The sequence below is a fragment of the Filicampus tigris genome, chromosome 8, assembly GCF_054856515.1.
Source record: "Filicampus tigris isolate MCC_2025a chromosome 8, RoL_Ftig_1.0, whole genome shotgun sequence".
Lineage (NCBI taxonomy): Eukaryota > Metazoa > Chordata > Actinopteri > Syngnathiformes > Syngnathidae > Filicampus > Filicampus tigris.
In genome coordinates, this window is record NC_141224.1 from 27,256,766 (window position 1) to 27,271,835 (window position 15,070).

General features: G+C 39.1%; 2 protein-coding genes and 1 long non-coding RNA gene across 11 annotated transcripts in view; 2 read left to right on the forward strand and 1 right to left on the reverse strand.

Moving 5' to 3' along the window:
- Positions 1-3,013, forward strand: part of cmc1 (C-x(9)-C motif containing 1) — a 31,662-nt gene extending 28,649 nt beyond the window's left edge. Inside the window, exons 3-4 of the mRNA XM_086039012.1 lie at positions 1,724-1,814; positions 1,985-3,013. Of these exons, the coding sequence (XP_085895138.1) occupies positions 1,724-1,814; positions 1,985-2,105 (212 nt within the window). The 3' untranslated portion in view covers positions 2,106-3,013. The remainder of the gene's footprint in view (positions 1-1,723; positions 1,815-1,984) is intronic.
- azi2 (5-azacytidine induced 2) overlaps positions 1-15,070 on the reverse strand; it is a 110,067-nt gene that overhangs the window by 2,118 nt on the left and 92,879 nt on the right. Inside the window, exons 8-9 of one of the 9 annotated variants that reach the window (XM_086039003.1) lie at positions 6,716-6,768; positions 5,152-5,452 (exon numbers count right to left, since the gene is read on the reverse strand). In XM_086039003.1, the coding sequence (XP_085895129.1) occupies positions 5,294-5,452; positions 6,716-6,768 (212 nt within the window). In that variant the 3' untranslated portion in view covers positions 5,152-5,293. The other 8 variants (XM_086039009.1, XR_015087949.1, XM_086039006.1 and 5 more) reach the window with 8 other exon arrangements.
- Positions 11,005-13,421, forward strand: LOC147144195 (uncharacterized). The gene is made up of 3 exons (XR_015087950.1): positions 11,005-11,149; positions 11,972-12,042; positions 12,382-13,421. It is a non-coding gene; the product is annotated as an uncharacterized LOC147144195 (long non-coding RNA).

Here is a 15,070-nt window from a genome sequence, read left to right on the forward strand (position 1 = left end):
CAGCAAACACACCTGCCCGATACATCTTCATTTAGGCTGCAACGCCTTCTTTCAGGTTTGAAGCCATGAGTGATGCAGTAAATAAAACAACAATGATCCAACTAACCGTGTCTAAGGTGCATATTAAAATGAAACGGATCTTACCTCACGGCACATTTGAGGGGGTCTTTCTGAAACGAACCATTTTATCAATCCCAATTAAACAAACCAACGTAATCCAGCGACCCTTACTATTTTCACTCGTTTTTGCTTAAAAATAAAAGGCTGCAATCAGCAAACGGCCGTGTGCACACTTGAAACCCTGATTAATTTGAGTATTTGTTATTTTCACCGCTTTAAATTGGCTAGAATTGCATAAAAATTACAGACTAAGTAGGGAAGGACCATTGAAATCGATTTGTGATTTGAAATATTAATAATTTGACCTTATTTGGATGTCCGAATAGTTAAATATTTTTGTAACAAATACCATAAGTCAAGTGTTTTTATGAAACCTGCCATTTTCTAAAATACGGAAGTGCAAAAAAAAAAAAAAATTGTTATGGTTTATTTACTTATTCAAGGCTATATTGATGTCATGAAATTTGAATTATTTTTACATTTACAGCATAGTTAGGTCTGCTATTAGCATAACACTGCTATTATTGTCCATAAAGGGCATCAAAAAAAAATTTTGAGTGGTTGAAAGTAAACAAATATTCATAAATGCCTGAGTTATGACACATCAAATGCATGACCATTTTTTTTTGTAATTAATTCTCAAACCTAGTAAAAGTAGACTAACACCGGGGGGTTAAGGCAGGATGAATGGGACCAAGTGCTGAGTTCCTCTGTGTTTGAAGAGGAATACAAAGCTGACCAAAGGCATCAGATAACCAACTACCAGTGAGGGTTAAAAAAACGGCCCCTGCGCTCGCTGGCATAAGCTCTGACAGCACTTGAAATCATTAATTACCTCAAAGAGCACAGTCATATGATCAGAAAGAAAATTGTCCAAAACTTTCAAATTTCAGACCGATAAACCAAAAGTATGACAAGGTCCAAAGTATGTCCTTGCTTGTGAGTGGAGCCAGACACACACTGCACCAAATTGAAAGAGTCAATGAGTCTTAAGAAGCCCTTTGCCAGTGTTTTTCAGGACAGCACACATGAATAGTAAAGTCCCCCATAAACAGGATGCGATCGTATAGCAACATGATTTCGCAAGAAGATTCGAAAAACCATTCAGAAACTCCTTGTTGTATTTGTAAGGACGGTCGATGACATGCATTTGTGGAATATAAATTAAGCAGCAAAATGCACAGTTTTTAGCCATCTCTGGGGGCGGCCATTTTGTCTTCTGTCGACTGAAAATGACATCAAAACTGCTCACAACGACCAATCACGGCTGACCTGTTTTCTGAATCTGAGTCGTGATTGGTCGCAAAATGGCCGCCCCAGAGATGGCTAAAAACAAGTGGATTAAGACTTATTCCACAAACACAAAATCAATCAGAACGCCCTGTTTCAACTAGTGGGCCTGCTGGGAACATATATTCTTGAAAACAATATGTTTGGGTTGACTTCCGCTTTAAATTAGCCTTGTTTGGATGAGGACCATCTAAGTCCTTACTCTACACATGATTCAAATCAAATGAACTAAAAACGGGAGCTGACTTGTTCCCTGTGTATGTAAAGCTCTTGTTACCTCTAATGTCCCACTAACACCTTTTCTTCTGTTCAGCTTTCAACCACTGTTGCAAAGATTCAGGCTTCTTCATGGTGTTCAAGTGTCGAGAGGAGAACGCTGCCCTGAAAGATTGCCTGACACAACAGTGAGTACTTTGCAGTGTCTTGTCGCACTGTGGCTAACCTTGTGTTGCTACATGTGTTATTACACATGTAACCCTTCAACTTTCAGTGTAAGGGCCATAGAACCACAATTGGAAGGATGACATTGTCATGAGTATATTATTAGTTAGTTTTACCTTTTGTCTCTCACCAGCTACAAGGACCCTGACTTTTTTGAGAGGTGTAAGCGGGAATACGTCCAGGAAAAAATGGAATTTGAGAGGACGGGGATCCCTGCAAAGAACAGACAACAAAAGCTCCCAACAAGCATGTGACCACAACCCACTTGCTGTTTGCAACTTAACATGGAAAAAATACTTCAACTTACAGTACTGAGATGTGATTGTGTATTGTAATTAAATGCCTCCAAATAACACATATCTTATTATTCTGCAGGAAAAATCACTAGTATTCACTTTTGATTTACAATTTTTAGTTCTAAGTTAGCATGGCGTAAGCAACACCCAGATTACATTTCTTCAGTTTGTGTATTATCTTTAGCAGCGGATATTAAAAACAAGCAAATAAGGAACTCATACTGTAGGTTAGGGATGGGCAACTTAAATTCTGGCAGGCCCCACATTTTTTCATCAGGTCTACTCGTGGGGGGGGTCACGCGCTTCCTAACACAGGGCCTGGCTACCTTAAATACTCAAAGCCATTTAGATTACTCGCACAGAAAAAAAAAATTCACCACGAGCCAACTCTTTCGATATCAAAAGTGAGAATTGCACTGCATATATCTTTTTTTTTTTTTTAAACCTGTAACCCGCTATCACAAATCATGTGTTGACTTGAGAGTTTTTTTGGGAAATTGTCTTCACTGTGAACACAACATATTTGATATTTCAAGCATTTGTTACCAATCCTTCCTTTAAAATACACTATTTACTGGCTTCTGATTTCAATACTAGTGATCCATCAATTAGTGTATAAGGCGATAATACATTTACAAGGATAAAGGGCGTAACGGCCCTCCGAGTGAAATCAGAACTACGATGCGGGCCGTGAGTTTGACACCCCTGCTGTATATTAAAAAAAAAATGCATGTTGCATTTATGAAATCAATGCGCTGCTACAAATGTGTCATTTTTTATTTCTGTTTGTAACAAAACAATTCTGAAAAAAGACGCTTGGTTAAGGCTTACTTTCAAATACAGAAGTAAATCAAATAATTAATGTCCATTTGAGTCCTCCTTGTCTTCATGAAATGAAAACCAACCAAAAATGCCGTCTGTGTTCCGTCGTCATTACTGTACATCTCATGCACACTCAGTGGATGTGCGAAGGTGTGTTGATGCCCACGGACTTCAAGGCGGGTCAGAGAATGAATGGCCATGGCCCCCTGCCTCCTATGGATGCCCCCTGAAGTCTGCTGCGGAGTGTGCAGTCAGCCATTAACTTCAATTAAAAAGGACTGTCTGGAATCGGGGGTCGGCAAACCGCGGCTCTTTCATCCTTCTGCTGCTGCGGGCAAAACGGTTATAAGTGTCCAATTTGGGTGTATGTTATATGTCTCAAAAACGTTCATCATGTCTTAAGTCAAAGTTTTTAACTTCTTTCTTCAGACCTTGTGCAATTTCGGTGATAAGCATTTGCCATCTCCAGAGATATTTGACAGCACTTGACGTGTCAGCTGTCGGCATGCGCGAAAATCCCAGCGACACCAAAACTGCACAATATCTGAACAAAGTGTTTTTTCGTTTGTTTAATTGTAGTTGTAAATTGTAAGATTATTGTGATCTCAAAATATCAAAATTATATATGTATCTGCGCTGTCAGCCGAAAACCACGGAAATTCAAATATGGTCAAATTCATAATTCTTTTTCCAAGGCTAGAAGCAAGATACCCCCCGTCTCCACAGAAAACTACCATAAACTCCTTCAGAAGATGGCAGTGCTGGAGGCAAAAATGCATCGACCTCAAAATGTTTGTGGAGGTGAATGGAAAATCAGGGAACCAGGCTCCCAGTGTCTCCAAACTGTGGACACGAGCATGCTAACAGACATCTAGGTCCATCCACCAGCCCTCCCTGGAATTTGCTGGGAGCAAAGCCAGCCAGACCTGACCGTGAAGAAATTGTTCTCATGCAAGAGGTCACATCAACACCAAGAAATCAGTCTTGGACTTTGGCACCGGCAAGAAAAAAGGAAAACCATATTACGGACAACGAAAACAAAACAGGCATTGAACTGAGAAACAGGTTTGCCCTACGTGTGTTTGTTATGAGGCAGCCGTCTTATTAAGTAGACTGCATTGACTGAATATTTACAGTAGGTGGGGGTATGCACCAAAGCGAGAATCATGGGTTGACCAACAACTATAGAGCAACAACTAATTGTGCTAAGAGCCTGTTTTTTATACAATAAATGCTAAATTTAAATTAATGAAGTTAAGAAATAAAAACTGTTGATTATATAAAAAGGAAACCAATTGGTTGTTCGTTATAAAGTGAAAGTATAAAGTAAAAATATATCTTAAAGGAATACACAATTATTCTATAGAAATTTCAGTGGGATACTAAAATATTTGATAGCTGCAGCCCTGCATTCAACATTGCGTGTGCTTGCATTGTATAACAAAACCCTTGCTTCAAATACCTGGGATTAACCTGCAAAAAATTGCTCAACATTTGTAAATTGATCCTCATATAACTAGAAAAATGGAAAAATATGACTAGAAAAATTCTTTTTCAAATGAAAGGTTACTTTGAGCCTCCACCAATTTTCCTACTATCCATCCATCAATAACCATTTATAGAATGTTGAACATTGTAATAATGAATTGTTCCAAACATTTCTTTTTCTATAAATCATTGTTTTTATTTATTTTCAATGAATGTTGCAGTTGCAAGACAAGTTCATTCATTTAAAAAAACTGTGAATTCTAACATTGTTTGCGTTTTTAGAAACAAATTAAGTACAGATGGGAATGACAGATTGATCAGGAGTATCGTTAAGAGTAGGTGTATCGTAAAAATCTTCACGATCCCCATCCCTTGTCATCAGTGCTGTATGCAAGCAATGTTGAGTATTTACCTCAAAAAGCCGCTTCTGGCCTTCATCTGATTCAGACAACTTGCAGGTCCAATCTAGTCCATCCCACAGGGGAGTGCTATTATTCATTTAAGGCAGATTAGGTGTTAGAAATGTGGCAGGCTTGCAAAGTCATAGTCTTTGTGCTGAAGTCCTCCTTAAACGGGTTTGATATACTCTGTATCGGGGGGGCTCCTCCTACTGCAGTTTCCATTTAAGGATGATGAATTTGACGCAGCTGAGTGTCTCTCCCAGAAAAGGGCGTCACTTGGTTTGGGGGGACTGGGGAAGGACCTTGAGCTGTCATCTATGGAGGCCTGGTTAAGGGGTGGTGGGGGCAAAAGAACAGAAGAGGTCTCATTCCCGACCAAAGCCTCTCCAGAGCACTGCTGTGTTGGCCATGGGCCATTATACCAGCAGTCCTCTCTCAAAATGTCCGGCAGCAAGTTGCTAGTTGGGCCACCAACGGGGGGACAAGGGCGGCCAGAACACGAGGGCAGAGGGGGGGCACTGGGGGGTTGAGGTACTGGCAACCGAAGAACTGCATGGTGGTTTGTCTCAATCTCTTCCAGACACTGAATTGGAACTGTTGTGGGAGAAGTGAAACAGAAAAAAAGGCAAAGTTGTCATATAATGAATGAGAAGCCCTATTTCCACCAAGCACTGGAGTTAGATTCACTTTTGTACAATAATCAATATTTTTTACAGGGGTATGAAAAGTTCAGAGGGAACCACCCTCAGAACCAATCATTGCAGCTATTCATCTGTCCATTATCTGAATCACTTAACAGTTACTACCAGAAGACTGCACATTCTCAGATAAACTTCTTAATAAACACCAGGAAGACTGAGAGACAGCCGTTTTCTGCAAGATGTGGAAGGTCTTATCTGTCCAAAATGATTCCTATTCTTTATACACCATGAGCCACACCCACGCAGGATGGTGGCTCTGCTTAGCCCATGTGACCATGTGTGACTCGACTGACTTACCAAGGCTATTTTAGTTCACGAAAACGAACAAAATAACTAAAACTAAAATTGAATAAACATTTTAGTAAACGAAATAAAATAAAAACGAAAATGCTTTTAATAAGACGAAAACTAACTGAAACTACATTTTACGTTTATAAAACTAACGATGATTAAAGCGAAAATGCCCTTCATTTTTGTCTTTGGAAATTAATTCAATAAGAGCCTTTGGAAGTTGAATTTAAATGTATTTATTTCTATATTACTGCACCGCTGTTAGCCGGAAGTAGAGAAGGTCGAACAGTCGTCTGCATGGAGTTGTAGTCCTCTTAATGTGTGTCGTACAGAAACGACGTTCTCAAGCAGCAGCCAATAAAAAAAGAGCCAACCAATGACGTCGCTCCTAGGAGACGAGTTCACGTGGTTTTAGCTCGACTGGCTCCCCACCTTTTATTATTTAACTCAGCCCGAAACGCAACGGTAGGTAAAAAGTACTTTCCTTTTTTTCTTCAAGCATGAATAAAAATATACAGCACTGTATATCTAATTATTTGCAGGTGTGTTTCGTTCGAAAATTCATCGTCTCTCTCAACCTGCATGTGTCTGCAATGCACATGCGCAGTAGTGGTAATCCGGGTCATCCGTGATGTCAACAGAAGCATTGTGAGCAGGGGCGATTTTAGGTTGAGCTTTGGGGGTGCTGAGCACCCAGAGTGTCTGGCTGGTTCAACTTTTTTTTTTTTTTCATTTTATTTAAAGTGAGTTAGGATCATTCATTAGATATTTTCTAATTTTAACGTTAATGCTTAAACTACATTCACGTAAAAATAAGAAAAAATGAAATAAAATGGACAGTGTTTTTCACAGGACAGCGACTCACCTCATATGAAACCACAATTTGGCTCTTTTCATCAAAAAACGGGTGTAAGAAATCTGAAATGTAAAAGAGGAGTGTGACTCACCAAATTTATTTTTTCCATTGATATTTCTGGCTGATTTTGACTGACTCAAGCAGTCTTCTGTCATTTTGCGCAGCCAGAGAGAATTCCTTACATGACAGGTGGAGTGATTGCCGCTTGTTCTGAGATTGACGCTTTATCTGATCTAGGATCTGTCATGTGTAGTACCTAGAGTCTCCATTAAGAGCGCTGTAATGTGCCATCACCGTTTAAGAACCAGCAATGTATGTTCGAGCAAGTATAAAAGTAAAAGACATTGAGGCTGCCAACCCGTCTGCGTCCGTCGTTATTGACAATCGATCGCCATCCAAAGCTTTACTAAAAGCATCTATATTACATGATCGGTAGATTGCAGTTTTCTGTATTTGCAAGAATTGATAGTCAATATACGGGACATTTAAGGTCCCGTATGGGACAAACCAAATTAGCCCAAAATACGTGACGTCCCGGCTAATATGGGACAGTTGGCAACCGGAAACCACACACATAGCTTACACACATGCAACAATTAAGCTAGGCTGATAATTGTTATATTCGATTCAATGCAGCTAAAATGAGGCCTAATATCTGTTTATGATAACATATTCATGGTATTGGGTGGTAAAATAGTTATTCAACATAACCACTGTATAACATACTCCCACCGTAATACAGACTCAGCTGCTATGCCGTATACACTTGCTGAGCGAAGGGGGAGCGGGGAGGGGGGCAAGAGCGGTGCTGGGAATCAAATGGACAGAACCATTTCGAGGCAGGGGGGTATTTCCGATGCTGCGTTGTTCACATTTTTGTTTTGTTTGAGTTTTTATCCAGCGTTTTTCATCATATTCAAGCATATCCTGTCCTTTATTAAGGAAAAGAGAATTTTAAAAATGGGTTGAATTTGGGGGTGCTCCAAAAACGGGCTGGTTACACCTATGATTGTGAGTAATGGTGTCATGGCTAACACCTGTGTTAGTGTTGGCAAAAGAGCCCGAAAGTCCAGGCGCATTTTACAAAATTACTTAATACGATGCAAATCTCCCTTTCATACCTAATAATGCCGTGATGAATGAGCATCTAAAAAGGAAACACGTTGTGGCCGATACCCCAATTTAATTTCTCACATTGGGACAGTCGGGTTTTTTTAACCTATCTTTAAGTGGAAAATCAACCCAACCATTTTTTTTTTTCAAGAATATGTTCCCAGCAGGCCCACTAGTTGAAACAGCATTCTGATTAATTTGTGGAATATGAGTTAAGCAGCAAAATCCACCCATTAACCCATTAGGTAACGATCAATCATGGCTCAGCTTCAGAAAACAGGTCAGCCGTCCGTGTTTGGTCAATATCTGAGCCCTGAGTAGTGGTGATGTAATTTTCAATTTTGCATGTGGGCCCATTAGTGGGCCAGACTAAAATCCACCTCTGTCCTTGCTTAGTCTGTCCCTTTTTTTTAAAACGTGCAACCCCCATCCTCCGCCCCAAAAATGGGCGTCCACCCCTGGGACGGACTGCCCAGCTCTGGTCATTTTCACTCGACAGAAGAGCCAGAGATGGCTAAAATTGAGTGGATTTAACTCTTATTTCACAAACACAATGTTTATCAGAGTGCCTTATTTGCCCATATTCTTGGAAAAAAAATATGTTTGGGGTACCTTCCGCTTTAAGTTAACACACACAGGCTACCGTGCATTTCCTGTTGTGGTACGATAACATATTATAGCATTTATTACGGATTATGGAGGCATTAGTCAGTGAACGTCGAGCAGCAAGAGGACGTGCTGCCTCACGGTCACTGTGACTACGCATCAAGTGCCGCGTTTACGAATCCGAAATCTCAGCACTCCAAGTTAACACATGACCTATTTTCCGCAAACCCTTAATGGCAACACCCAAGAATAAAATACATAACATACTGTTACGGCTACTCTTGCGTTCAAAAACAGTCATAAGAGAACGTCAGAGTAGCTTTCAGGAGGATGTTTGCGACTCACTAAATAGTAAGCACTCGCGGGGATAATTTCACGTTGGTCAGAGAGTTTCTATTGAGAAAACATCTCCGTGGTTGACTTCAAACAAGAAAACGCAAATGACTTAGGCATTGATCATCTAAACTTTAGTGATCCAGTGTTGTTTAGTGGTTGACAAACTGTCTCACTCCTCCAACACAACAAAGAAAGACCTCGTAACGCCCAACCAGCTGTCTTAAATCTCTAATCAGCGGGATGGCCTGAGGAAGTGGGGCAAGAGCAGCAAAGAATATTAATTCAAATATTCATTATCATTAACTTAATATAGATGGGCAGTTATACAAGGATGAATACACAGGCTCCAACACAGGTTAGAATATACTAATTTAGATTACTAAACAATTATGTTCCTCCTAATAGTTTTTTTTTTCCCATTCCAGGTGCATACCACATTTTGAATGTGTAGATTAAATTATGCATGTTAGAGAAGCAAAATTAGAGAACACTGTATCGTGACTCCTCGGAGGATGACGCTAATGTCCGCCAGTAACGGTGGACGCCATCTAAGTGAAATAGATGATGCGCTTGTGGACTTTGAACCAGTGGAACCAGTCGAACGTGATATATGGTTATGATTAGTGTTGTTCCGATATCGATACTGGTATCGGAAAGTATCCCGATACTCCCGATCGGCGAGTACGAACAAATGAAGCGCCGATGCTGGTTATTGATACTGGGATCATTCTTTGAATGCAGCACGCATATTTGAGAGCCGCACACCGGAGGGAAACAGAAGACCCTTATCCAAATGCACATGCATGTTAATATCCAGCCCATGTCGCAATCTCACCAGCACGAAGAGCTATGGAAATAGGCTGTTTATTCAACACACGTATTCTGTGTGTGTGTATGTTACAACATAGGGCTGTGCAATTAATCGAAATTCAATTACATTTTCGATTATTACACTCCACGATTACAAAATTGGCATAATCGTAAAAAAGCGATTATTAATACGAATTTTGAATTGTTTTGAGGCATGTGCTCACGAGTTACTCCGCCGCGCCACCCTCTCCAAACTAGCCAGCTATGGAGTAAGATCGCTGCCAGAAAGGCATATCCGTGATTTAAAGATTTGTATCCGTAATAGTAAAAGGCATATCCGTGATTAAAGATTCGTATCCGTAATAGTAATAATTTGTGAGTACAAATCAAAAATGTGAGGGTTTGACTTCTTTCTTGAGAGTACGAATCAAAATTGTGAGGGTTTCATTTTTGTGAGGACCAAGGTTATTATCGTAAACGAAAACAAACGAAATAATCGTAGCGAAAATACCATTCGTTTTCGTCTTTGAAAGCATTTGTGATCATTTAAAATGTAAAACATGGCGCTGCCGGTTTAACGGCACCTCGACGTCTGAAGTGACGTAACGCGTTTACAAATAGGTCTGATGGGTATAAAACAAAACTAAAACATTATAATGGCGAAAGTTGGGAGAAAATGACAGAGCCCCATTTGGGGACAAATCTCTCTCTCTCACACACATTCAATATGGAAGGGTTTAAATTTGTTTACATTTTCTGATGTTACAAGTCTGCACTCTCCTGTTCAATTGCCAGGTTTTTATATCGTTTTATGTTGCTTGTTTCATCTGCATTTTCACTTTAGAAGCAGCATTAATGCACTGCACTTTTCTTGGCCTTATTGCACTTAAGTTTAAGTAGACTGTTATGTTTTATTTGTTGGTTATTCATACATTTTTCAAATGTTATCTTTATTTGAATAAATAACAAAAAACAAAAAAAGAAGCTGCACCTGACAAATACATCAAATTCTAAAAAACCTGAAACTAATAAAAACTAAACTAAAATTAAGCATTTTCCCCAAAACTAAAACTAATAAAAACGAACAAACATTAACTGAATTAGAAATAACAAGTTAAAACGAAATAAAAACTAAACTAAAATGAATAATCCAAAACTGTAATAACCCTGGTGAGGACGAATCTGCACAACATGCAAATTAGGATGACGTCACGCAGAACACAGGCAGGTCCGTAGGGGAGCTAATCAATCCGCGATTCCTTTCCCCGCGCATGCATAGAGAAGAAAACAAAGATGGCGAACGCGAGCAGATCGGACGGCGCTTCCAGCGGCTCAGGAGGCGCATCTTCACAGCAGGTAAAGTCAGCAACGTGTTTATCCAATTTATTAATATGTATTTCATAACATCATTCTGGCAGCACGGTGGGCGACTGGTTAGCACGTCCGCCTCACAGTTCAGAGGTCGTGGGTTCGATCCCGACTCCGGCCTCCCTGTGTGGAGTTTGCATGTTCTCCCCGTGCCTGCGTGGGTTTCCTCCGGGTACTCCGGTTTCCTCCCACATTCCAAAAACATGCATGGTAAGTTGCTTGGACTGTCTAAATTGCCCCTAGGTGTGATTGTGAGTGCGGATGTTTGTCTCTGTGTGCCCTGCGATTGGCTGGCAACCTATTCAGGGTGTCCCCCGCCTACTGCCCAAAGACAGCTGGGATAGGCTCCAGCATGCCCGCGACCCTTGTGAGAATAAGCAATATGGATAATGAATGAATGAATGATGTGTTTCACTGTTAGCATTAGTACTTGGCGAATGTAGCTCTGTTTTCAACGTCTCTGTCACCATACTGTAGTTTAGTCACTTGTACCCACAATTCAGCATGTTAACAAAAATGTACTCTATGTATTGTATGGATGCTGTTAATAGCTCTTGCTAAATTGGGCACTCCATTTCATTAATGCAAGTAGTCTCACAGAACTCCAAAAAACAAGGACATTATAGTGTGTTTATGTAAAAGAAAAAAACTTAAGCAAAATGTCCCATAATTTGTTTCTACTTTGTAGACAGTCACTGAGTCCGAGTGTCTTTGAGCTATCTTTAATAGAAATGTAGTGACACGAAAGGGTAGTGAGGTTTTATAAATATTTTATAAAATTGTATTGTATATTCTAACAAATGACTGTATATGAACAAATGAGCAAATCATTATATATCAGTACACATTAACCAAGTATTTAATGGATTTTGAGTTACACTCCCCAAAAATCCCAGTTTACAATGCTGTACTGCTAAAATATTATTGACTGTCAGGATATCTATTTTGAAGGTTTCATGCACAAGCCAACAAAGTTGTGCACATTTTAATTGAAAATATTAGTTTGAATGCAATTTCTTTTTTCTTTTATAGTAGTAGCAACAAGATGGCTCATGTCATGCCTGAAGAACAGTTGCATTATTGATTCGATCAAAAAGACAAGGGTAACACTAATTCATTTTCTTTTCAACATACAGCATATCGTCATCTCTGTCCTGTGAAAAACACTTATGTCCAATTTTTGAAATTTTCATAATAATGCGATGTCAGTAAAGCGGAAACACTATTCACGTAAAAATAATAAAATTGAAAAAAAATGGAGATGTGTGTTTTTCACATGACAGTGACGATATGCAGCTAACAATATACATTTTCAATTCAGAGCCACATTTATCAATGTTATCATTTAGTTGAATAATTTATTTTGATTACATATCGAAGTTACCATCATTGCAAACAGTATACTTTGCCTGATAAATATTTTTATGTAATTATATTTTCAGAAATGTAGCCAGTCATGTCCAGGATGATCTGTTTGGTGAAGGTCGCAACTCTGACCCTGCATGCTGACTTGAAGTGTAACTGCAAGTCACTGGTGACGGCTGAGATCCAGCCGGCGTGGGCTGAAAAAACAGCAGAGTTGGAGATGGAGGCAAACACTGATGACAATCTAGATAGACAATGAACACATGCCCTCAGATGGACTGCCTGACTTGGGGGACGATGTCAATGACGACGTGGAGATTGAAACAGAGCCACGAGAAAATGACAACATAGAAATTAAAATACTTGACAAAATCATGAGTACTAAATTGCATAATTATATGAATTATTTCACTGAGTATATTATTTGTAGGTTGGCATAACATTTAATATTCAGTATCATTGGACTCGAACAGGCAATACTTTTTGTGTTTGAAATTGTATTTGTGTACATCAGTTTCAATCAATTGAAATCTGATTTCTGACACCGCACATGAAGAATTTACACATTGTTTGATACATTTTCTAGGGATGTAGCAATTCATCTAAAATCAATCTAAACTGCCTAAAATATGCATCAATGTAAAAAATAAATAAATAAATAAAAGAGATTAGAATCGATTCGCAACACCATGTTAACAATAGCCGCTCTCAAATTATTTGGCGCAAATTTTTCTCTCAAAAATGCCTCCTCCCACTGGAGAACAAATGATTGGTGCCAAGGAAGGGTGAAATATGTTTACAAATCCGGTATTTCCTTTAGTATTTATAGGTAGTTTCGTAGTATTAGTGCAACTCAGCATAGTGTATTGTTTTTTAGTTCCATTTTAAAATGCACTAAACATTCAGCAATAAAATATTTACGGCCACAATTCAATTTCAATTACTGGTACTCCACTAAAAACAAATCAGGAATGCTGGTACAACCTGCACAGTTTAGTACAAGTTGAATGTACTATTATCTTGTCTTTATTCTTTTGTATGATACCTTAAAGAGATCTAGCTGTAAGCTACTGATAGTGATATAAGAGCAGCAGCTTGCTGGTGCGATTATGCTGCAATTTACATATGATCCGATTAGTCAGCTAATCGCAACTCCTGTTGGTGAATAGTCGACTAGCAAAATAATCGTTTGTGACAGCCCTATTTGACACTTGAATCTGGGCTGGAGTAAATCGTTACATCTAGGACATTTACAGTGGATCTATTAAAATAATTTCCGGAGAAAACGTAATGGGGTATGCTGAACAGGTAGAGGTTCTGATGATACTGCAGTGGACTTCGGGGGTGGTTTACAAAGCGCTGCAGCTGGGCTGATTTGCTCAGAATGAAGAAACTACAAAAAAAAAAAGAGATCATGTTAATAGGATTCAGATGGATTACATCATGCAACTTGTCAAAATATAATTGAGTAAATTCAACGTTTTTTATAGTGAACTGACAAACTATAATTTGATGCATATAACACACACAGTGACATTTCATATATTTTTCTAGGAATGCACAATCACAAGTTTGCTCCATGGGGCGGATTCATAATTTGCTCTTATTATGCATACTAGATGTTATATAGAGACTCAACTGTTCTACAACTAGGTATCAATAAAGGCTGCTGGTGGTTTGGATATGCCAGAGTTACCGAGGAGACAGAGTGAACTCCGAGTCAGCCCTGTAATGTTAAGTCACCTGCATTAAAGCCAACACCGATGAAGCTGACGTGTGTGTGCATATGGTTATTAATATCCAAAGATATAACACTACCAACTCATAAAAAATATACACAACACACACTATCTCAGCGTCTACAAACACGGCATACTGTACTTATGAATATGTAATGACGACAACAACACTCAGTAAGATGTTAAAGCGGATAAACCTCACTTATGTCACTACATTTCAGTTTAAACTAGTTCGCAGAATAATAAAATAGCCCTTTGTGATATGTCTTCACTTTACAAGAAAATATGCGCAACATGTTTTCTTTTGCATTAAACACTACTTTTTTTTTTTTTTAATTCTGTGAGAATACTTAATAAAAACGGAGCAACCAAATTAGCAAGAGCTATTAACAGTATCCAAACAATACATTATTGTTGACGTAATAAATGGTGGGTACATAGACACGTTGAAAACAGAGCTACATTAGCCAAGTACTAATGCTAACATTGAAACACATCATTAGATTGCAACCTATCGCCGGAAGCCTGAGTCCAAAGCTATTATTTGAGACAGAACGACGTCATGAAACACATATTAATAAATTGTATACAACGTTGCTGACTTTACCTGCTGTGAACATGCGCCTCCTGAGCCGCTGGAAACGCCGTCCGATCCCCTCGCGTTCGCCATCTTTGTTTTCTTCTCTATGCATTCGCGGGGAGAGGAATCGCGGATCGATTCGCTCCCCTTGCGGGGAAAGGAATCGCGGATCAATTAGCTCCCCTTCGGACCTGCCTGTGTTCTGCGTGACGTCATCCTAATTTGCATGTTGAGCAGATTCGTCCTAAACTGGCAATTCGTGCGTAGTGAAGATTCGTATTCATAGAAGTGAGAGTTGTATTCACAAAACAATGGCACTCACAGTTTTTATTCGTACTCACAAGAAGAGAAGTCAAACCCTCACAATTTTGATTCGTACTCTCAAGAAAAGAAGTCAAACCTCACAATTTTGATTTGTACTCACAAATTATTACTATTATGGATATT